Source organism: Chinchilla lanigera, unplaced genomic scaffold, assembly GCF_000276665.1.
Source record: "Chinchilla lanigera isolate Chin_1 unplaced genomic scaffold, ChiLan1.0 scaffold00118, whole genome shotgun sequence".
In the NCBI taxonomy this organism is placed as follows: Eukaryota; Metazoa; Chordata; class Mammalia; order Rodentia; family Chinchillidae; genus Chinchilla; species Chinchilla lanigera.
This window is the reverse complement of record NW_004955519.1, coordinates 1186864-1206913: the sequence shown is the minus strand read 5'-3', so window position 1 is coordinate 1206913 and position 20050 is coordinate 1186864. Positions and strand designations below refer to the sequence as shown.

General features: G+C 38.4%; 1 protein-coding gene across 1 annotated transcript in view; it reads left to right on the top strand.

The window, feature by feature from the left end:
* Reps2 (RALBP1 associated Eps domain containing 2) overlaps positions 1-20050 on the top strand; it is a gene marked incomplete at its 5' end in the record, with an annotated part of 227287 nt that overhangs the window by 151400 nt on the left and 55837 nt on the right. The window contains 1 exon segment of the mRNA XM_005409136.2: positions 13266-13327. Within this exon segment, the coding sequence (XP_005409193.1) occupies positions 13266-13327 (62 nt within the window).

The following is a 20050-nucleotide window of genomic DNA, read 5'->3' as shown; positions in this document are numbered from 1 at the left end:
TTTGCCGCTGAGCTAAATCCCCAGCCCCTGACCTCTAATTCTTTACTGAACTGGTTGTTCATGTTTTGTATCATTTTATTTAGCTTATCTAGCTTTTTATTAGTGTCTTCTGAAAGCTATTAGAGCATTTTGGTTATTACTTCCATTATATGTTTGGTTATATCTTCTGTAATCCCACTGAGTACCTCTTTGATCTATTTTCTAACCACCTCTGGTATGCTTTTTAGTAATTTGGGTATGGGGCCTCTGATATTCTCTCTTCACTGCCCCCTGCATTGGCTTTGAAAGAATCAGGAGTTTGGGGAGGCATATTTTTGCCCTGTCCTCCTTTTTGCCTTGTTTTTATTCTTTTATTTGTTTGTTTTGTTTTGTGCTCAGGTTTGTGGGCACTTATGGTGTAAAGACTTGGTTACTAGTATAGAGATCTCTGTAGTTGCTTTTCGGTGATGTACCTTGGACATGGTTAGCTATAGTCCTTTGCCTCAGCCCTAGAATCAAACCATCTTGGTTAGTTTGAGAGGGGCAGAGGCAGTGTAATTAGTCCAATAATTGAGTTCTCTGGGAATGGTATTGTTAATGTCACAAGGGTAATATTAGAATTGGCTTATAGAGAAACAGCAATCCTAGTAATATCAAGTGAATCAGCTACAGTATTATTGTCCATGACAAATTTGATATTAATATACCATAAGAATCAATTATGTACCACCCTTAACCCTAGAAAGGAAATCTACAATTATGGTGTAAACATTAAGACAGTCCAGGTCTTGACTTACAGTTAATATGTGTCAAATGCAACAGCTATATTTCTGCTAATGGTAGGAAAGAATTTAATGTAATTTTACAAAGTTAACTATCAAAAGATTCATAAGGCTTTGTGGTTATACTATTATAGATATAGAGTTTGGGAACAGGGGAATGCAGGAGAAAAACTTTGAAACCTTACACATTATGTTAGGAGAATGAGGAGAGAGAAATATTACAAAGATCCTATTCGGGAGTAGAAGTGTGTTTGTAGAATTAGGTAAAACTAAGAGAAAAAACTTACAAGAAATAGAAGATAAAAAGGGGGAGAAAAAAGAAAGAAATTATATAGAGAGTAAAAATAAGAGAAAAAAATTAAAGGTAGGAAAAGTAAAAGGGAGAAGAGAAAAAAATAAATACAAAAGTAGTAAGGAAAACAGATAAGAAGCAAGGAAGGAGAAAGGAAAGTTTCTCAAGCTCTAATAAAGTGGTGAAGAACAAGAGAGGAAAAGAAAATAGAAAAAATAAAAGCAAAATACTAAAAACAATACACATACTCACAAAAACCAAAACCCAGAGAATGCTAACCAAACCAAACAAAAATAAAAGCATCCTCCAAAGAAATTTATCTGTGCTTTTGGACATGTGGTTTTCTTATAGGAGCTACAGTTTTCATGCAGTGTCCAAGTCAAAGTGTGTCCCTGCTCATGCTAGTAGATAAAAAAGGCAGCTAGACTCCAGATCCATGCTGGATGCAGTTACCAGCAGGCAATAGGATTAGGGCAAGGGCACGTGACTTTCAAATCCAGAGCAGTTCAGGCTGAGCCTGGCTTTTGCCTGTGGGAGCAGAGCCTTTGCCCTTTAGCTCAAACCCCTCCTTGACCATGGCCCTCTCCTGTGGTTGTCTTTCACCCAGTCACTATGGGAACATAACAGTGGGAGCCCTGAAGAGAAGCTGTCCAGTGGCTGCTCTGAGTGCTGGGTTCAAATAGTCAACTTTCCCCCAGAATGGCATCCAGCCAAGCACTCTTTCTAGGCAGTATGATGGGCACTTGACTGGAGTCACTCACCAGCTATTGCCTGTCAAAGAAATCATATGGCAGCAGAATCCTGCCTTCTCCTTGCAGCTCACAGCATCTTTTAGTCTGTTCCATGAAAAGTTTAATGATGTTAAACTTTTCATATGCTTATTAATGACTCATATTTTCTTAGTTTAGATGTCTGTTTATTTGCCCATCTAAAAAATAGGTGTTTGGGGCTGGGGATTTAGCTCAGCGGCAAAAGCGCCTGCCTGGCAAGCGCAAGGTCGTGAGTTCAGTTCCCGGTACCAGAGAAAAACAAAAACAAAAAAACCCACAAAAAACAAAACAAAACAAAAAAAATAAAAAATAGGTGTTTGTCTTATTGTTGAATTGTGCATTCTGGAGTTCTTTGCTGTTATACATATAAATCCTTTATTAGACACGTGGTTTGCTGATAGTTTTTCAGTCTATGACTTGTCATATTTTTAATGGTATGTTTTGAAGTGCAGAAGTTTTGAATTTTTTTGCTTGTTTTTTTGAGTAGGGTCTAAGTATGTAGCTCAGGCTGGACTTGATCTTTCAGCAATCCTCTTGCCTAAATCCTGGGATAACAGGTGTGCACCACCATGCCCGACCTAAAAGTTTTGCATTTGATGAGGTACTATTTATCAATCTTTCCCTTTTTGGATCATGTTTTTGGTGTCATATCTAAGAAACCTTTACTTAACTCGTGGGTTTGAAGACTTTCTCCATTTTTTTTTTTCCCCCGGTACCAGGAATCAAACTCACGACGTTGTGCTTGCCAGGCAGGCACTGTGCCACTGAGCTAAATCCCCAGCCCCTCCATTTTTTAAAAGGTCTTATAATTTTAGTCCTGACATTCAGATCTCTAATATATTTTGGTTTAATTTTGCGTAAGGTATGAGGTAAGTGTTTAAGCTCATCTCTATATGTAGATATCTAGTTTTCTTGGCACCATTTGTCAAAAAATACTGTGATTTTCCTATTGAACTGCCTTGGAAGGTTTTTGAGAGTCACTTGCCTGTAAATATAAGGACTTAGTTTTGGACTCTCCATTCTGTTCTGTGGATATATATGTTTATTCTTAAGCTAATACTACATTGAACATTTTTTAAGGTGGATAAATCATACATAGTTTCTGAAGAAGTGATCACATGACTAAATATTTGCCACAGTGGCATATTTTTAGATAGAGGGAATAGCATATTATTTACTCGAGTTTGTGGTTGATAGCATGTCTAGCTGTTTAACACTCATGTTACTGCATGTTTCTCCTCTTTATCAGTGCTTGTCCTTTAGGCTCAAAATCGATTACTGATCACTCCTCCCGAATGGCCTTGTGACTTTGGTGATGTCATTTTATTTTTCTAGGCTTTGATATTCTCATCTGTGGAGTTAAATAGTTGAATTTAATCTCATTACTTTTCCAAATTCAATCATTAATATTACCCTTCTTGAACATGATGTGTGTAAGTTCATTTCTTTTAACTGTTGAGAAAATTGTTCTGCTCAACAGAGAATTTAGTGGGCTTATAGGTGGGATGATCAGGGAGTAAAGGCAGGTGTTATTGAAATACATAAGTGTCTATGACATATGTATGCATCACTGTGAATGACTGACGATGAGGGGTAGGTGTATGATCATGCATACTTTTGTGATTAGAAGGGAGAGGAAGATTAAACAACTTCTATTACAAAGAAACTGCTATTTTATGAAGTTGCCAAGAAGAAGAAGGGTCTTTACTGATGAAATTCCTGGAACTTTACATATGGCTAATTCTCTACTTGATTGAAACTTGAAAGTATGGATCTTACTAGCAGGCTCCTTCTAACATTTTCCATTCTTTGAGTATTTTTTTCCTTTGGCATTTCAATGCTTTTATATTCTTCATAAAATATTCCTACATAGGGGGGATAGAAGTCTTCTCCCATAGCTGAAGTTTTTCCAAGTTTCTCTCCCCCAAAGAATCAACTCTTCTGTTTTTGAATCTTTCAATTGGTGCATCTACTGCTTTATATCCACTTGGTAAGTTGGAACATGTTTTCATTTAGTCATTGATTTGGGGCTTTGTAAAAATCTGAAGGAAATTAGTAAATAGTGTAATCTATGAATAATATTTTGCCTGGAAATTTCAAAGCATAATGATGTAAGATATAAAAAATAGTAGAGTTTAGCATTTTGACTGAAGATACCAAGAAACTGAGATCCAGTGGATCAATAAAATTGATAATAAAATTGTCTTTCAATAAAATTAAAAAATTATTTTAAATACTGGGAATTATTACCATGTCTTCTGAATTTAGGATTAAATGGCAGTTTTTCCCCCCTGAACTTTCTAGTTTGGTTTTTCGGATTTGGGAATTGTGTTTCCCCTATACTTAAAAATTTTTACAAAGTTTTGTGCTTAGAAAAATTTTGCCTTAGCCAAGCCTTTCTGGTGTTTTCTGCCACATTTTATTAATTATAAGGGTTTAAGAGTAAATCTGCAGTTGCTTTCTGAGTATCGTTAACCTTTTATGTAGAAAAAAGCATTTGTTTCCCTTCTAGAAAATCAGCCATTACTATTAACAGGTACGTTGTAATCTTTTGCACGTGTGTCCTAGATTATTCAGCTACAGTATAATTTCAGTTTCACTTTGTGTGAAGGTGTACTTTTCTTTTGATGGCTAAGAGAATACTGGAGAAAATATTTGAATCCATTTTGAAGTCAAGAATGGACTGAAAATAGTATGAGATTTTTCAATAAATTCAATCAATTCCAATAGATGGCAATATGTCTAGGTGCTGTGGAAGACAAAAAGATGGATTAGATATAAACTTGGTAGGATGAGGATAGATTAATATCTGCCATTAAAGGAAGTGAACAGAGAGTCATAAATACATGGATGCAGTTTTTCAGCAGCACCAAACACGGAAAGACGTATGTCATTTGTTAGAGTTGTGGCTGAGGGAAAATTTGAGACTCTGGGGATACTTCCAACTCTGCCAGCTTTCTGCGGAAACCACATGTGTGAGTGGACAAATACTGAGATTTCTCACTGATATCCCAGTCCTAGAGTCCAGTGGAATGAGTACTCTTGATGTTCTCCTCTTTCTTAATTACTTTCTTATTGCTGAGACACAATATCTGACACCCACAATTTAAAGGAGGAAGGGTTTATTTTGGCTCAGTTTGTAGAGGTGCCACCCAAGACAGGGCAGCATGGCGGAGGGAGATGGCAGAGGAGGAACAGCTTGTGGCTTGGTGGTGGGAAGCAGAGAAAGAGTAAAGCAAACAGCAGGAAGAGATAAATGCCTTCCAGGCTACAACCCCAGGGACCAGACCCCATGTCCTAACAGCAAGTCAGCTGTAAGCTCCTATACTCCAGTCACCTTCAAAAGCTCTGCCTATGAGCATGTGAGGCTTTGGGGAGCATTTCAGATCTAAACCATAACACATTCTCTTGACTGTCAGTGGAAGTGACTTTGAAAAGCAAGGGAAGAATCTGAAAAACTATCACTCATACCCGGATATGGTGCAGGGGAGGCCCGGGCCCCATGCTGGCCTGAGAGGACAAACCAAGTCTAAGAAGTTCCTCCAAGGCTATTGATATACCTTCAAGTCTTAAGAGAATATACTCTGCTGCAAAACTTTTCTTGCTTTTCTTTTCAGCAAGATTTTAAACGTTAGCCATTTTGGTAGTTCCCTCATATTTCTTTTTCTTTCTTTCTTTCTTTTTTTTTTTTTTTTGGTTTTTCTCCGGTACCGGGAACCGAACTCACAACCTTGCACTTGCCAGGCAGGCGCTTTTGCCGCTGAGCTAAATCCCCAGCCCCTTCCCTCATATTTCTATATAACATTTTGTATAACTTACTGACTTATCAGTTTCTGTCATCATCTGTCTTCCCTCCCTCACTCCTTCATCCCACCAGCATAACTGTATTATAATTTGGGTTACATTAATATTAGTGTATATATTATGTTCATGTAAGTAAATTACCTTCATTACTTGTACAAGTTTTTATCTTGGAGTGAATAATCAACTTGTTGTTTTTCAATGTACTTAGCCCTGATCTAAACACAGACTGCCCCATTTTCGTAGAGCTCTTTCTATGAAATTCGGATATATCAACTATTGTATCACTTTTACCTTTTTTTTTGGTACTGGGAATCAAACTCACAACCTCAAGCTTGTCAGGCAGGCGCTGTGCCACTCAGCTACATCCCCAGCCCCGCCTATTCTAAGAAATCTGAATCCATTGTCTTCAATGTCTGGTATATCATTTTCATCATGGAATCTCCCTACATTGTCGTCCAAGGATTCTCTTCCTCTTTTAACCATGATGGGTTTCTTTTATCCTATATTCTGTGTCTTACTCTTTCACTGTTTGTTCTTTTATTTTGCTGTAGCACATCTTTTTTTTTTTTTTTTTGGTTTTTCTCCGGTACCGGGATGCTGTAGCATATCTTTTCGTCGCTTCTTTAGAGTGCATGCATGGAGCTTAGTTTGAGATCCTGAAAATACTTATGTATCTTTAATTATGCCTTCATGGAGGCTGCTAGTTTGGGTATATAATTATGAGTGAGAAACAAGTTTTCTTCAGAATTCTAGTATCTAATCATATATAAGATATCGGGAACTGTTTGGGGTTCTGATTCTTTACATGTGGTCTGTACTGCTCTCCCATTTCTGTTGAAAACTTGTAAAATCTAACTCTAGTATTGTCTTGATAATATGCCTTGTCATTTGTCTGTTTTCTTCCTATGTCCTGGGTACTCAGTGGTCCCTTTTAACTCAGAAAGTCAAATTGTTCTTTTCTGGGACATTTCATTGAATCATTTAGTTGATTTTCTTTTGTTATTTTCTGTCTCTCTTGTGAAACTTTTACTTGGATATTACCCTACTTTCTGGAAAATTTCCTCAGATTATCTCTGAAGCTTTCTGTTGAGTTTTTTCTTTCTACTATCACATTTTTAATTTCTAAATTCTCTTTTTCATTTTCTGGGTATTCCTTTTGGTCAGTAACAGTTTATTATCTCATCTTTTCAAATGGCATCTGTTATTGAAAAATCAAATAGATTTTCCCTGAGAACTCTATTTAAAGTTTCATCTCTGACTGTCACCCCATTGTCTGTCTTCTCTGGAGAACAGAAGCTTCGTACGGGTAGATCGTTTTGCTGTTTTTTTTTTCCTAGTGCCTGGTACAGAGTAAGTATTCAGGTTTTTCTGGAATAAACTGAATTATAATTCTGATAGTAATCCATTTTATGTAAGTACTTCATGCTAATAGATTGTGCCCTTGGAGCTTAGATCAAATATACATTTTAAAGTTTTCTTCTAGTATAGGTCTAGTCTATTTCTTTGCCTTCTGCATTTTTATTTTATTTTATTTTTTTGAGACAGGGTCTTGCTATGTAGTTCAGGCTGGCCTTGAACCCACTATGTAGCCCAGGTTGGCCTTGAACTCTCTGCTATCCTTGTACGAGTGCTGGGATTACAGGTACACACCACTGCGCCCCACACCGTTTTTATTGATATATACCTTAGGTTAGAATATTGCTGTCATATCTGGAATTAATGCTTAAGTTTAGGAATGGGAAAGAAAAAGCTGATTAGAATATCTGAACAAAAGGATGGGATTCGCCAAATGTGGGTTTCATGGTAGAATGATCTGGAGGGGCCATCTTTTTGGAGATCCCTTGGTGTCAGTGTCTTTAGATCTCTCTTCTTGGCTTTTTTGGTTCCCTTGAATATGTTCGTCTTAGTTACTTTCCTCTTATTGCTGAGACAAAATATCTGACACCCAAAGCTGAAGGGGGAAAGGTTTATTTGGCTCAGTTCGTAGAGGTTTCACTTCATACTTGGCTGGCAGGAAGGCAGAGTGGCACATGGCAGAGGGGCATTGCAGAGGAGAAACAGTTCATGGTGGCAGAAGACAGCAGAAGCAACAAGGAAGAGAGGAGACAAGCCTGTTTCTGTGCATTATATTGTATGCGGTCCACTGAGATTAGGGCGGTGCCAATCCAGTCAGTGGATGGATCCACCAGTCACCCACCCTTAATCCCAGCATTGCACCATCAATCAATCACACACTCTAGATTCAGCCACCTCCAGAAAAGCCCTATGACTGTATGAGGCTTTGGGGGACAACCAGAACAGTATTCTTCCAATCTTTGGATGGAATTGTCTGAGAGGAGAAGGGAAGAAGGCTGGAAAAGTCTCAGTATCCAGAATGCATACATTTACTGAACCCCTCTGTTTTCAGTGGGCCCCCCATGGCTTCACGTAGGCCTAGAAAAAATATGTCTACCCTTTTACTGGAGTGGTAAACATGCCCAAACTCTACAGAATGTGGGAGGAGATCTTAGGATCTGGCTGCTCCTAAATTCCTTTGATCAGTCTTGTTTAAAATATGAGGATGGAGTGTAATCCTCTAGCTCTTCTGATTGTTGATCATTTACTATATTTGTAATTATCAGGGAAATAGGAGTAAGGCATTACCACTACAGGAGCAGGATTGCAGAACTCCCTAAACAGTATGAGGGATACCTAGAACAGGACCCTGGAGGATCACGTCAAGATATATCCTTCTCCTGAGGGGTAGGAAATAGGATCCACTGTTCATTTCTTTACTTATTTTGAGACAGGGTCTTGCTAGTTCATGCTGGCCTTGAACTCACTGTATAGTCCAGGCTGGCCTCAAACTTCCAATGATCCTCCTGCCTCAGCTTCCTGAGTGCTGGAATTATAGGTGTGTGCCACCATACCTGGCACATTTCTTTACTTTTTAAGTAAAAATGAAGAAAAATTGGACAAAGACCAAGTAGAACTCTAGAAAAAAATTAATTGAAAATCAGACTGGATTAACTGGACAATCAGTGTTAGAAAATGATGCAGAATATAGCACAGACAGAGAGCTCCTGAAGAAGAAGTGAGTAGTAGAAAGAAAATACTCAAAGAAATACTGCAGATTGGCCAGAGTTGATTGGGATATCCCGTGGTTGAGAAATTCCAGTGAAGAACCAGAAGATGAGGCAGTGCATGTGAAGACACAGGGTGAAGCTTGATATTTCAGGCTACCCAAACCAGAGAAGCTCTTCAAAGCAACCAGAGAGAAGAGAAGTTACTAAGAATAATGATTTGATTGATAGCAATAACAGAGGCAGAAGACAGCAAAATGGCGTCTTCAGTGTTTTGAGAGAAAATAGTACTGTCAGTAACTGAGTTTGCTGTCAGAAGACCCTTAATTTAGAAAATCATAAAAGGATGCACTTAGGACAGAATGTAAATCATAGAAGAAATCATAATGGAAATTAGGCAATTTTAAAGCAGTAAATGATAGTATCATATATATATATATATATATATTTATGAAATTTTAGGGCCAGGGATATAGATCAGTGGCAAGTGCCTGCCTGGCAAGCATGAGGTCATGAGTTCGATTTCTGATACCAAAAAAAGAAATTTTAATAAACAGGTATGTAGAATAAAATTTGTCATCCTAAATGCTTACATTAGAACATTTTTAAAAAAATGTATTTGTACTGAATGGAGTACTACTCTGCCATAAAAAGGATAAACGTGTCATTTGTAAGAAAGTGGATGCACCTTATGACCATAATGTTTTGTGAGGTAACTCAGACACATAAGCTTAAATATTGCATGGTCTCTCTTATGTATAAAAACTCAGTATATATAAAGTATGAAATAAAAGATAATAGGAAGAAATAGAGAAAAAAAGGTATTATAATCCATTCTAGAGAATGTATATAAAAGCGTACCTTGATTTACTACAATTACCTTACATGTTTTATATGTTCTTTGGCCTATTAGCCTGGTTTTCAATCTGTATATAAGATAATTAACTTTATAAGGCCTTATAAGATAAATAAATGAATTTGATGCTGGAAAAATAAAAGGGGTGGTGGAGTGCAGTGGAAAAAATGGAAATGTGTACCAAGTCCCTGTAGGGGTGCAGACATTATGTGCTGCAAACATGTACTAATAAAAATCAAAAAAGAAACAGAAAGATAGAAGCTGGGCATGGTGGCACACACCTGTAACCCTAGCACTGTGGGAAGCTAAGGCAGGAAGATAGCAAGTTCGAGCCTAGCATAGGCAATTTAGCAAATAAGTGTTTGTCAAAAATGGTGGGTGGCTGCTGGATGTGGTGGCACACACCTGTAATCTGAGTACTTGGGAGGCTGAGGCAGGAGGATTGCCATGAGTTCGAGACCAGCCTGAACTACATAGTGAGAATGTAGCTCAGTGTGAAGGCTGTGGGTGCAAACTCCAGTATGAAAAAAGAAAGAAAAATCTAGAAACAAATGAACTAAGCAACCAGTTTAAGGTAGGAAAAGAATAACAAGACAAACCCAAATAACATAGATGGAAAGAGATGAATCAGAAAGTGAGCATATAATACAAAAGTTTCAAAGAGTTAAAAAATTGATTTTTTGAAGAAAGCAATACAGTGACACATGCCAAGTGAGATTAATGAAGGAAAGCTAGCCTGATGACATAAACGCCCTGAGTCGTGGAAAAGGATGAATACACATGCAGACAGAAGGTGATTGTAACTGGATAGGTAAACTGTCATACCAGTAAATTGGACATTTAGACAAAGTGAAAAAATATCTAGAGAAATACCATTTATCAGAATCGATTTAAGAATCTGAATGATCCTATAACAAAGAAATGGGATCATTTAAAAATATTGTTTAAAGAAGGTTTTAGGTCAGGTGGCTTTATTAGCAAGTTTTTATGTATTTGAGAAAATTTTCAAAACTTTTTTGTGAGTTTTTTTTTGAGACTGAGTGTCACTATGTAGTTTAAGCTGGGCTTGAACTCACTATGGAGTCCAGGCTGGCATTGAACTCACAGCAATCCTCTTGCCTCAGCCTCCTGAGTGCTGGAATTACAGGTGTGCACCACCATGCCTGGTTAAAATTTCCAGTCGTGTACAACCTATTCCAAAATATAAATAAGGGGAATGTTTTCTAGCTGAGTGAAGCATAAGTGAAGACTAGCTGAGAAAGGAAAACCATGACTGTCAGTGTTGCTCATGAATATAGTTGCAAAAACCCGAAACAAGATAACAGCTAACTAAATGCAGCAGATATAAAATTTTTACCAAGTTAAGGCTATCACAGATCTTCAAGGATGCTTTAATGTTAGAAAATCCATAATGTAATTTACCATATGAACAAATTACAAGGAAAAATCATACCATCATCTCAGTGGATAGAGTTGTAGCTTTCTTTTCAATTTAGCACCAAATTATCCTGAAAAATCTCAAAATAAGTAGGGAAATTTCATAATCAGAGGATATTACAGTAAACCTATATCAAATATCATAGTTTATGGTGAACTAGTAAATGTTGCCCTTTGTGATGAATAGAAGACAAACATATCCGTTGTCACCATTTTAATTCAACTTCATAGCAGATGTTCTAGGTAGGTATATAAGACCGGAAAATATGGTAAAATTACTGAAAAGAAGAAACAAAATTGTTGTTACTATTTATATTTTTGGCTCCCCCATCCTTTATGAGTTTAACGACTAAAATAACCAGTACCAACTTGTAAAAGATTTAGAATGAACAATGCACACACACCTGTGACACTATTTTGCTTAGTTGTAAGAACCTGAGGCTGGATTGCATTTTAGATGGTCTCAATCTTTCACTTCATTTTTACTTCACATTTGGGACAATTTCTAATGAACCCAATAAATGGTGTTTGGAGGTGATATAATTTTATCCGTAAGTATATTCAGAGATAGACCCACAATTTTTTTCAAAAATTATATATTTTTCCTTTTTAAAAATCAAATAATAGTTTAATAAAGAAGGGGCCTGATTAGACCTGAACCTAGGTCTTCTAGCAATTCTCAAGGTAGTGAGCAGAGATCGTTACCAACTTCTCCTTTATTTCATCTCTCCACTGTCTCTGTTCTCTGATTTTCTGGTGTTTTATAGCCCTTTTGTATGTATTTTCTTCTAGTATCTTGAAGGCTGTTGTTTTCCTATTTGTTTTTGTTTGTTTCAAATGGGTGAGTAAATTGGATCCATCTTGAAGCAAAAATCCATTTAATTACATGGCTCATCATTTCTTGAGTAAGGATTGTTTTAATACACATGTTACTCTGGCCCAATTGTTTGGCCTTTCCCTTAGAAGCATGCTCAGATTTTGCTTGCTTGTTTTGTTTTGTTGTTAAAGTAACTGGTAACTTAAAGGCTCATTCTGTAAGGACCTATAGAGTAGGAGCCTAGCAATGGATAATTCCTGAAGCATTTCAGTATTCTCTTCTGCTACGTGCTTTATTGATGGCTGTTGAACCTGTGAAGTGTTGACCCACTGATGTATTTCATAAATGTTAACAAAAGACAGACTGGAAAAAAATCATGGACAGGCCCATATGGTTGTGTTATATCCGTACTCTGGCTCGGAGTGAACATCTCTGTGGCATTACTCTGAGTTACATTTGTGGAAAATGCTAATCAGCTTGTCTAATCCAGCTAGGGCAGACCAGTAATGATTTGCAATAACTTTGCTGTTCGTGGTATATTGTTGTTACTTATTTTTTAAGGCACAGAAAATTGTCCAAATATTAGCACATATATTACAGTTTTGTGAATAGACTGCAGTAGACATGCTGTTTTTCTAAGGAGTTTATAAAGAACGTGGTTTAACTTGGCAGGGTGTAATCCAATTTCTTGTTTGTGATTATGGATGGATTTTATTTATACTTCTGTAGCACCTGTTTATTTTTATTGTAAAACTATAATTCAGATATTCTTGGCTTAACTCAAATATTGTCTGTATCTCACAACAAAATGTTAGATGCAGCCTTCCTTCAAAAGATCTTTCAAATGTGACCAGACTGTTTCAGAAAGAGAAATTAGTCATCCCTGATAATAATGACCAGGGAGAAAAAGATTGAGATCTTTGAAATAAAGATGTCATTTCAGTCGGTTACTTTCAGCCTCCTCTACTGCTGGCGGCCCATCTGCAGGAGTGCTCATAGGCCCCGGAGCTGCGGCCTTTGGGTTGTGGCTCCTTCCTTGCCTTTTAGCAGCCTGCGCCCTGAGCTCATCCTCAGGAATGGTGAGAGCCAGGAACAGTGAGTGATAAGACAAAGAAGACTCTGACTTTTGACTGAGATTATTTGAAACTAAATAATTAACATCAAAATATTGAGTTGACTGCCTTTCTCATGCTGAGTTCTACTCCTTTAATCCAAAGGTATCTTTTCCTTAGCATTTTACCTTATGTTAATCATGGCAGCCTATGTAAATACTTGGGTTTGAGTAGAGTGAAGATAAAACAGGGATTAGAAAGAACATGCACTTAAAAAATTAGCTTTTAGAAAGATTTTTAAAAATATGTTAAATGCAACTCCCATTGCTGTTCCTACTTGAGTAGAGAGTTTTGTTTTTGTTCTGTGTCCTTTCCTGGGGGGTAGTCTTTAACAGTATGTGTCTTTCTTTTCAGCTACTAAGTCAGGATTGTTGCCTCCACCACCTGCGCTTCCTCCGAGACCTTGCCCATCACAGGTAGGAAATGGATTGGATTTTTGTGTGCTGTTTGGTAGGCTAGCTGCATTACCACTTGCAAGGGCTTGTCAGCACAGATCTGGTTTGTGAGATTTCTAAGATTTTTTAGATGTAGTGTTATGACTTGTGTAGATGTCCCCCCATAGCCTCATGTGGCCATAGGTGGGGCTTTTTCAGAGGTGGCTGGAACTAGAGTGTGTCATGCTGGGGTTGATTCATGGTGCAGTGCTAGGCTCAAGGGCACGAGGATTAAAGTGTGTGAGTGCTACCCACCATAAATAGCCTGGATGAAATATGAGGGAAAGAAAGAGCTATGGTCATCCCTGTTTGCTTTGCTGCCTTCTGCCTACCATGAACTGTTCTCTGCAACACTACCCTGCCGTGGAACCAGCCGATTATGGTCTGAAACCTCTACAAAATGTAAGTTAAGTAAACCTTTTCGCCCTTAACTTTGGGTGTCAGGTATTTTGTCTTAGCAATAAGAAAATTAACTAAGACAAGGATCTTGCTAAGTTACCAAGGCTGGGCTCAAACTTGAGATCTTTTGGCTTAAACTCTGAGTAGTAGGATTACAAGTGTGTGCCATTGCACCCCACTGTGTGTAGTGTTCATACAGAGAGAGGAAAAGCAAGGGTGTCTGTGCAGTTGGGAGGAGGGACATGGTTATATGTAGTACATGCAGTCTGGGTGACTACATTTTCACTAGTATTTTAGGAGCTGTGTTGGTTCCAAAGAAACGAAAAGTTAAATGGTTGTCAGTATGGGGATAGTATTGTGGGCTGAGCCCATGGTGCTTTCTTTAGGGTGGTGTTTGTTGATAAGCAGAAACAGCAAGAGTGGGAACGTGTCACTAAAATCTGTTTCATGTGTAAACTAATTTTGCCTTATGTGCTACTATGTGAGAAGCAGAAAATGTGGGGAGTGTGGTATACAGTGCTACAGAACTTCAATTTCTTTAATTGTTGCTGAAGAAGCTTTCAGTAGAAAATGTAGGGGAATCTCTCTACAGACAGTTGCAATGTCTGCTTCATTGTTCTGAGTGGTTCAGAGTGATGCCTTTCCATATGGTGCACCTCAGGAGCAAGTCAGTGAAGCCACTTTTAGTGTTTGCTTGTCCCTCTGTGAGACAGTTGGATGGTCTTTAGCACCCACTGAACCATGAGATGCAGATACCATGAGGTGTGGCTTCCTACTTCAGTTCGAAGGGTACTGAATAGCTCAGTTCTTCTTGACCTGCATATATGCAAGTGAGAACTCCTTTTCCAAAATCCAGCATTGGCTTTAAGAGATAGTGATCATTTAATAAATGATTATTGAGTCCCTTCTGTTTTTCTAATGCCAAAACTTAGTTCCACCCTGAGCCTTTCCTTGGTTATAATTTCTGCTCATTCAAGATTAGTAGTTATGTTAATTGTGAGTCTGCAGTACACTGGACAATCAGTGCATAATTTAATCTTCAAAAAACATTACGAAGTAGGTACTAATATTATCCTTTTCTTACAGAGAAGGAAATTGGAACATACAGGGGTTAAGCTAGTCCCCAAGGTGGCATAGCTAGTGAAAAGTAGGATTAAGCTTCCTAACCACAGTCTTTAGGCTTCTCCTCTCCCCATCACTGGAATCTAAGTGTCAATATCTACACAATAGAGAAGATCCACTGCATTTGTAAATGAGCTATTAACCATGTGAAAGCACCTAGATCAGTGGTGGCAAACCTGTGGCATGCATGGTTTTGTCTTTATTTTAAGACAGAAGGTGTTAATCTATGAGTTATTTTTTCTAAACTAAAACCTCACTATTCAGGTTTAATTGCAGTGTTGGCACCTTGTGATAAATAAGTAGGTTTTGGGTTGCAGTTTGGACACTTGTGTCTAACAGGTTCACCATCACTGACCTAAAAGGACCTAGGTGCATTGAAGCCCCTGGTTTGTAATGACAGCAAACTTGGCCTTGCTGATGACAAAATTAGCAGGCATTGCAGGAGCTTATCTGCCAGCTGCTAGTTTCAAGCCTTGGCTTGAGAGCCACCTGGATAAATGTGCGGAAGACCGGTCCCAAAGGGCTTTTGTAACCAACCTCCTTATCTTTCTTTCCCCTATTGCACAAATGACAATAGGTACTTCCTAGTCTGAAATGTGCTGCTGCTATCAGCAGTCCTCATCTGAGCTGCTTGAGGTGGGCTTCCTGCTTGCTTTGGGGCTTTAGTGACTGAGGATCTGACAGGGAGACTGGGGATTCTCAAGTCACTGTTAATGAATGAGTCTGTCTCTTTGTCTACCAGATTTCCTAGCACATTGTAAACACTGAGCCCAGTACTCAGTCCAAGCCTCCAGCTCGCTGCCTAACTATGGAGATTTCATACTACAGGAACAGGTGTGTAGGACATGTAGGCAGAAAACCACTAGGCCCTTTTCCTCTTCTTATTTTTCCCTTTTGTCCTTTCTAACTGGGGCACATATATGGAGTCCTGGATAGTAAACATGTGGTTATATTTAGTCTCTGAGCCATGGAAAATTCCTAATACTGACTCTAGGAGAATCATACTAACCATCTGTATGAAATACCAGTCTTTCCCAAACTTCTTATGATGAAACAGTTTCTGGGAGATGTTAGTAGGGTCCTGGAGTTAGACAAATTTGTGGCCTCCTGGCCTTTGCCCTCTCTGAGAGATTTATACTTTGTATGAGTCCTTTAAAGGCTGCCCTACAGCAAAACAAAAGGAAACCTGGTCATTATTGTAATCCTGGCAATTTTGTAGCTTGTATGACCATTCATGTTTTTATTTATAAAATACCTACTAATATTGTGAGGGCTTAGTGGTTTGGAAACTCTATTAGTATATCAGCCTAAAGGTATTGCTAAGAATATTCTAATTCAGTCTTATCTGTCAACTCATTTCTACATCATGTGATTAGAGTTAAATTTTATGTTATACTGATAGTTTCTCTAGAAAAGTTGAAGATGAAAGTTTACTCTACATTAGCTTGGCATTTCAAATTGTCGCATTTCCTTCCTTGCTTTTCTGTTCTTTCTTGCTTATTTTCTCACGAGGTTACCTTTACCATCTCACAGCAAATTTGATTACAGAGCACTTCAACACTCTGGTTTTTCTTTTACTCTGTTTTTTTAAAAAATGTTCCTTGCTGTATATGGACCATCACCCTTCTGAATATACATGTGTCTGTATCTACAGAGACATCTTTAATGGGGCTTAGATTGCAGTACCATCACCAGCAGCCCTAGGGAGAAACCAGAAAGTCTGGGGCAGTTAAAGTCATTACACTTATTAGTAGATCTGGAGGAGATTAAAATCGAGTTTGTGGGTATTTTTGGATTTAAAAATTTCATGTTATTTAACTTGATAAATGGAAAAGATTAGGTTGTAATAAACAAGAAAATGTTCCCTACAAAGGAATACTATTTTAAAAACTATGTGGCCAGTCAATAGTGATATGTTTTCAAGTTCTAAGTACCCTATGTCAGACAAATGAGCTTGTACATTCACATATATATCTACATACAACAAAGTGTGTATAATTTTATCAAGTGAGAGAGATGAGGTATAGGTTTTCAGCATAAAATGCATTTTAGCTGGCTATACCAAACACTGCTATGATATGAACATCTGGATTAAGTTATACAAATGGAGCCCCAAAGTTAGGAAAAGGAATAAATTTTAAAAACTAGATATTTTGTTTTTCATAGTGTAGGTAAGTTCAAGAAGGGCCAAATGAACATCTGAAAAATTCAAATGATTCAGATTCCATATTTTCCTGTGGAAAGACTAGAAACCAGGCCATGGTCTTTTGACTCAGGTCAGAAGCGGTGATTTAAAAAAAGACTGATTCATTACATAAAAAAACCAAAAAGCAGTTAGAATGAACTGTTTCAAATGGAGCAGTGGTAAAGCGAGAATTAAACTTATTAGCTTCCTGTGTGCATATAAATTGAGTAAAATGCTGTCTACCGAGTTTGTGCTTGCCTTGCAGGTCAGTTCTCTAGCAAGTGACTCTTTGGTACTTCCATAGCTAACTTCCTTTAATAGCTTTGATCTCATGCCAGATTTCTATAGCAGTTGTGACAGAGCCATGGCTTTAGTGTAATTATATTTAATAAAGAAAATAATTCAGAGGTGCAAAGTATTTTAAGTTTTATAGTAGCACCACCTTTGACAAATTGGGGCTTCCTCTAAACTCATGTGCTCAAAATTTTCCTATTTGTAGCACTAGTTGTTCACCTTGTAGTAGCAAGTGCTTCTCGCTAACAATGCAGTGAGAACTAAAGTACCACAAGAGGGTGAAAGCACTGTGGAAGAAGTGTCATATACCTTCCAGCTTAGAGGGACTGGGGAAGTTCACGAAATGGGTGAGATGCCCAGTGAAATGAGACAGGAGAATCTTTCCTTTTAGATGGGTGAGGGATACAGAGCTTCACTGTAGAGTATAAACCAAATTCAAAGAAACAGACATGCAAGAGGTTCTTGTATGTTTGAGAAACTACTGGAGATTGGGAAAGCCAGATTTTGGGGGAAGAGGGCTTGAGTGTTCTGGAGGTGGCATGGAGGAGCAAACTATCTCCTCTCTACACCCAATGGTGCCAGAGCTATGGGAGAGAAATAGTCCCGGAAGTGCATGCTCTCTGGCTTGCAGCCTAGTTGCACCTAGTTAGCCTAGTTGTTTTCACCCTTAGCTGCACAGTGGAATCATGAGGTAGCTTTAAACCTGCGGAAGCCCAGAAATTTGAAGATGAGTTGATGAGGCCTGGCCATTGGGAATTTTGAAAATTTGTCTAGGTGATTCTAAAGTACAGCCAAAGTTGAGAAACACTGAATTAAAGCAGGAGGAAAGAGTGCTCAGAAAAGAGGTTGAGAATATCAGGGATTTTGTTGATGCCATGCTCTAAGTTCTTACAGAGCCTAGTGGAAGTGGACAGGTGAGAAACAGGAGGCCAGCTTATGGATGTACCCAGACCCTGTGGGGACAAGAATCCAGATCATGAGGAATTACGTGATGACTGATGTGAATGGGGAGAAAGGGCCTGGTAGGAAGCTCCTGTGGGAAGGACTAGTCATGGTGCATCTCAGGACATGTGTGTACTGTGCTGAGATGCTAGCCATGAACACAGATGGCCTGGAAAGGTGAGGTTGTAGTCAGGGTTTGCAAGGGAAACAATTTAATGCAGGACACATAATTTATAAGATTATTTTATAATATTCACCCAAACAGTCAAGTGTAAAAGAGTGCAGGAGATCTGTCCACATACCTAGAGACCCAAAAAAATCTAGCTGAGGGCCTGGGTCCCATGGCAGTGTCCTGTATGAGTCCAACTGAAGACCTAGAGCCCATGGCAATGTCCCCCCACAAGTCCAGTTGGAGGCCTAGAGCCCCCGACAATGTCTCATGCAAGTTTATATCAAGGATCTGCACTGGAAAGGCCCCAAGGTCAGTGGTGGAAGCTAGAAAGTCTGTGCCAGCAGGGTGAAAGATCTGTGCCAGCAGGCTAAGGGATCTTCACTGGAGCCAGGAAGCGATGCTCAAGGTAAGAACTAGAGCTCCCCTGAAAAGAACTCCAGCCGTCCTCAGTGACAGTGAGGTCCTGAGCTCCTCCAGTGATGAGAACAGCCAAGTTCATATCAGGAAAGCCATCACGACAAGCTTCTCCAGGAGAATCAACAGCACACAATCTTCTCCTTCAGTTCTCCTTCTATGCTGTAGGCAACAGTCCTCAGGTGGGCCGTCCACACTCAGAACCATGCTGACTCAGTTCAGCTGTGTCTTACAAGTTGACCACTAGTTAATCCACCTCAGGTGACTAGACTCAGCCTGGTCCACTTAGCTCATCTTTCATCTGACTTTGCCAACTGGCTAAAATCAGGGCCTGAAGGTCACAGAACTTAGTTGGAATATGCTGGGAATGGTGCTCTTTTCCAAAGCCAAATTTCTTAGGCACAACTTTTTATAAAATAGTACCTTTGTTTTATTTGAGAAGAAAGACTGTAGCTTACTTAAATTCAGATAGCAATTGGTAGGCCCCAAATGTCTTCTGAAATATTTGGTGCCCTATTTTTTTTAAAGAAGCCTCTTCTTTTAATTAATATCCTATCATTTCTAGTATTCTTTCCATCATTGATATACAGTTGATGATACAAAATAGTAAATTCTTCTGGGAGAAAATTAAGTGTTGTACAGCATGCTTTCTCTTTCGTTTTAAAAAATTCCTAATGATTATGTAGGCCTCTTAAAGGGTTATCTAATCTTTTTTAAAAATATAACTTTGAGTGAAGTATATCATAAATACTGAATTCATTTTTGAGACATGCTAAATCTGTTTTTAGGAGAATACAATCAAGTTATTATCTCATTGGCAACTTTTAAATATAAGAAAACAACAAGAAATATTCTGTAATATAAATAATATAGAAATGTCACTACTGAGATTTCGTGTCAATTTTTCTTTATAAAATTAAAACTCAGTGGGCGCATATCAAATATTATGAGGTCTTTTGCTACAATGTATTCAGATGACCTCATGCAGTGTAAAGAAAGCATTGAATTACATTGCCTGTGTAGATGAAACATTTCTGTCAGCTTGTAAAGGCACATAGAGTATCCTAACTTTTACTCATCAAAATATAAACTTAGGTTTCTAGGCGCAGGGAGGCCCAGGGGACGGGCGGGGCGAGCAGGCCCTCGGAGCCGGCCGAGCAGGCTCCCCCAGCCCCCC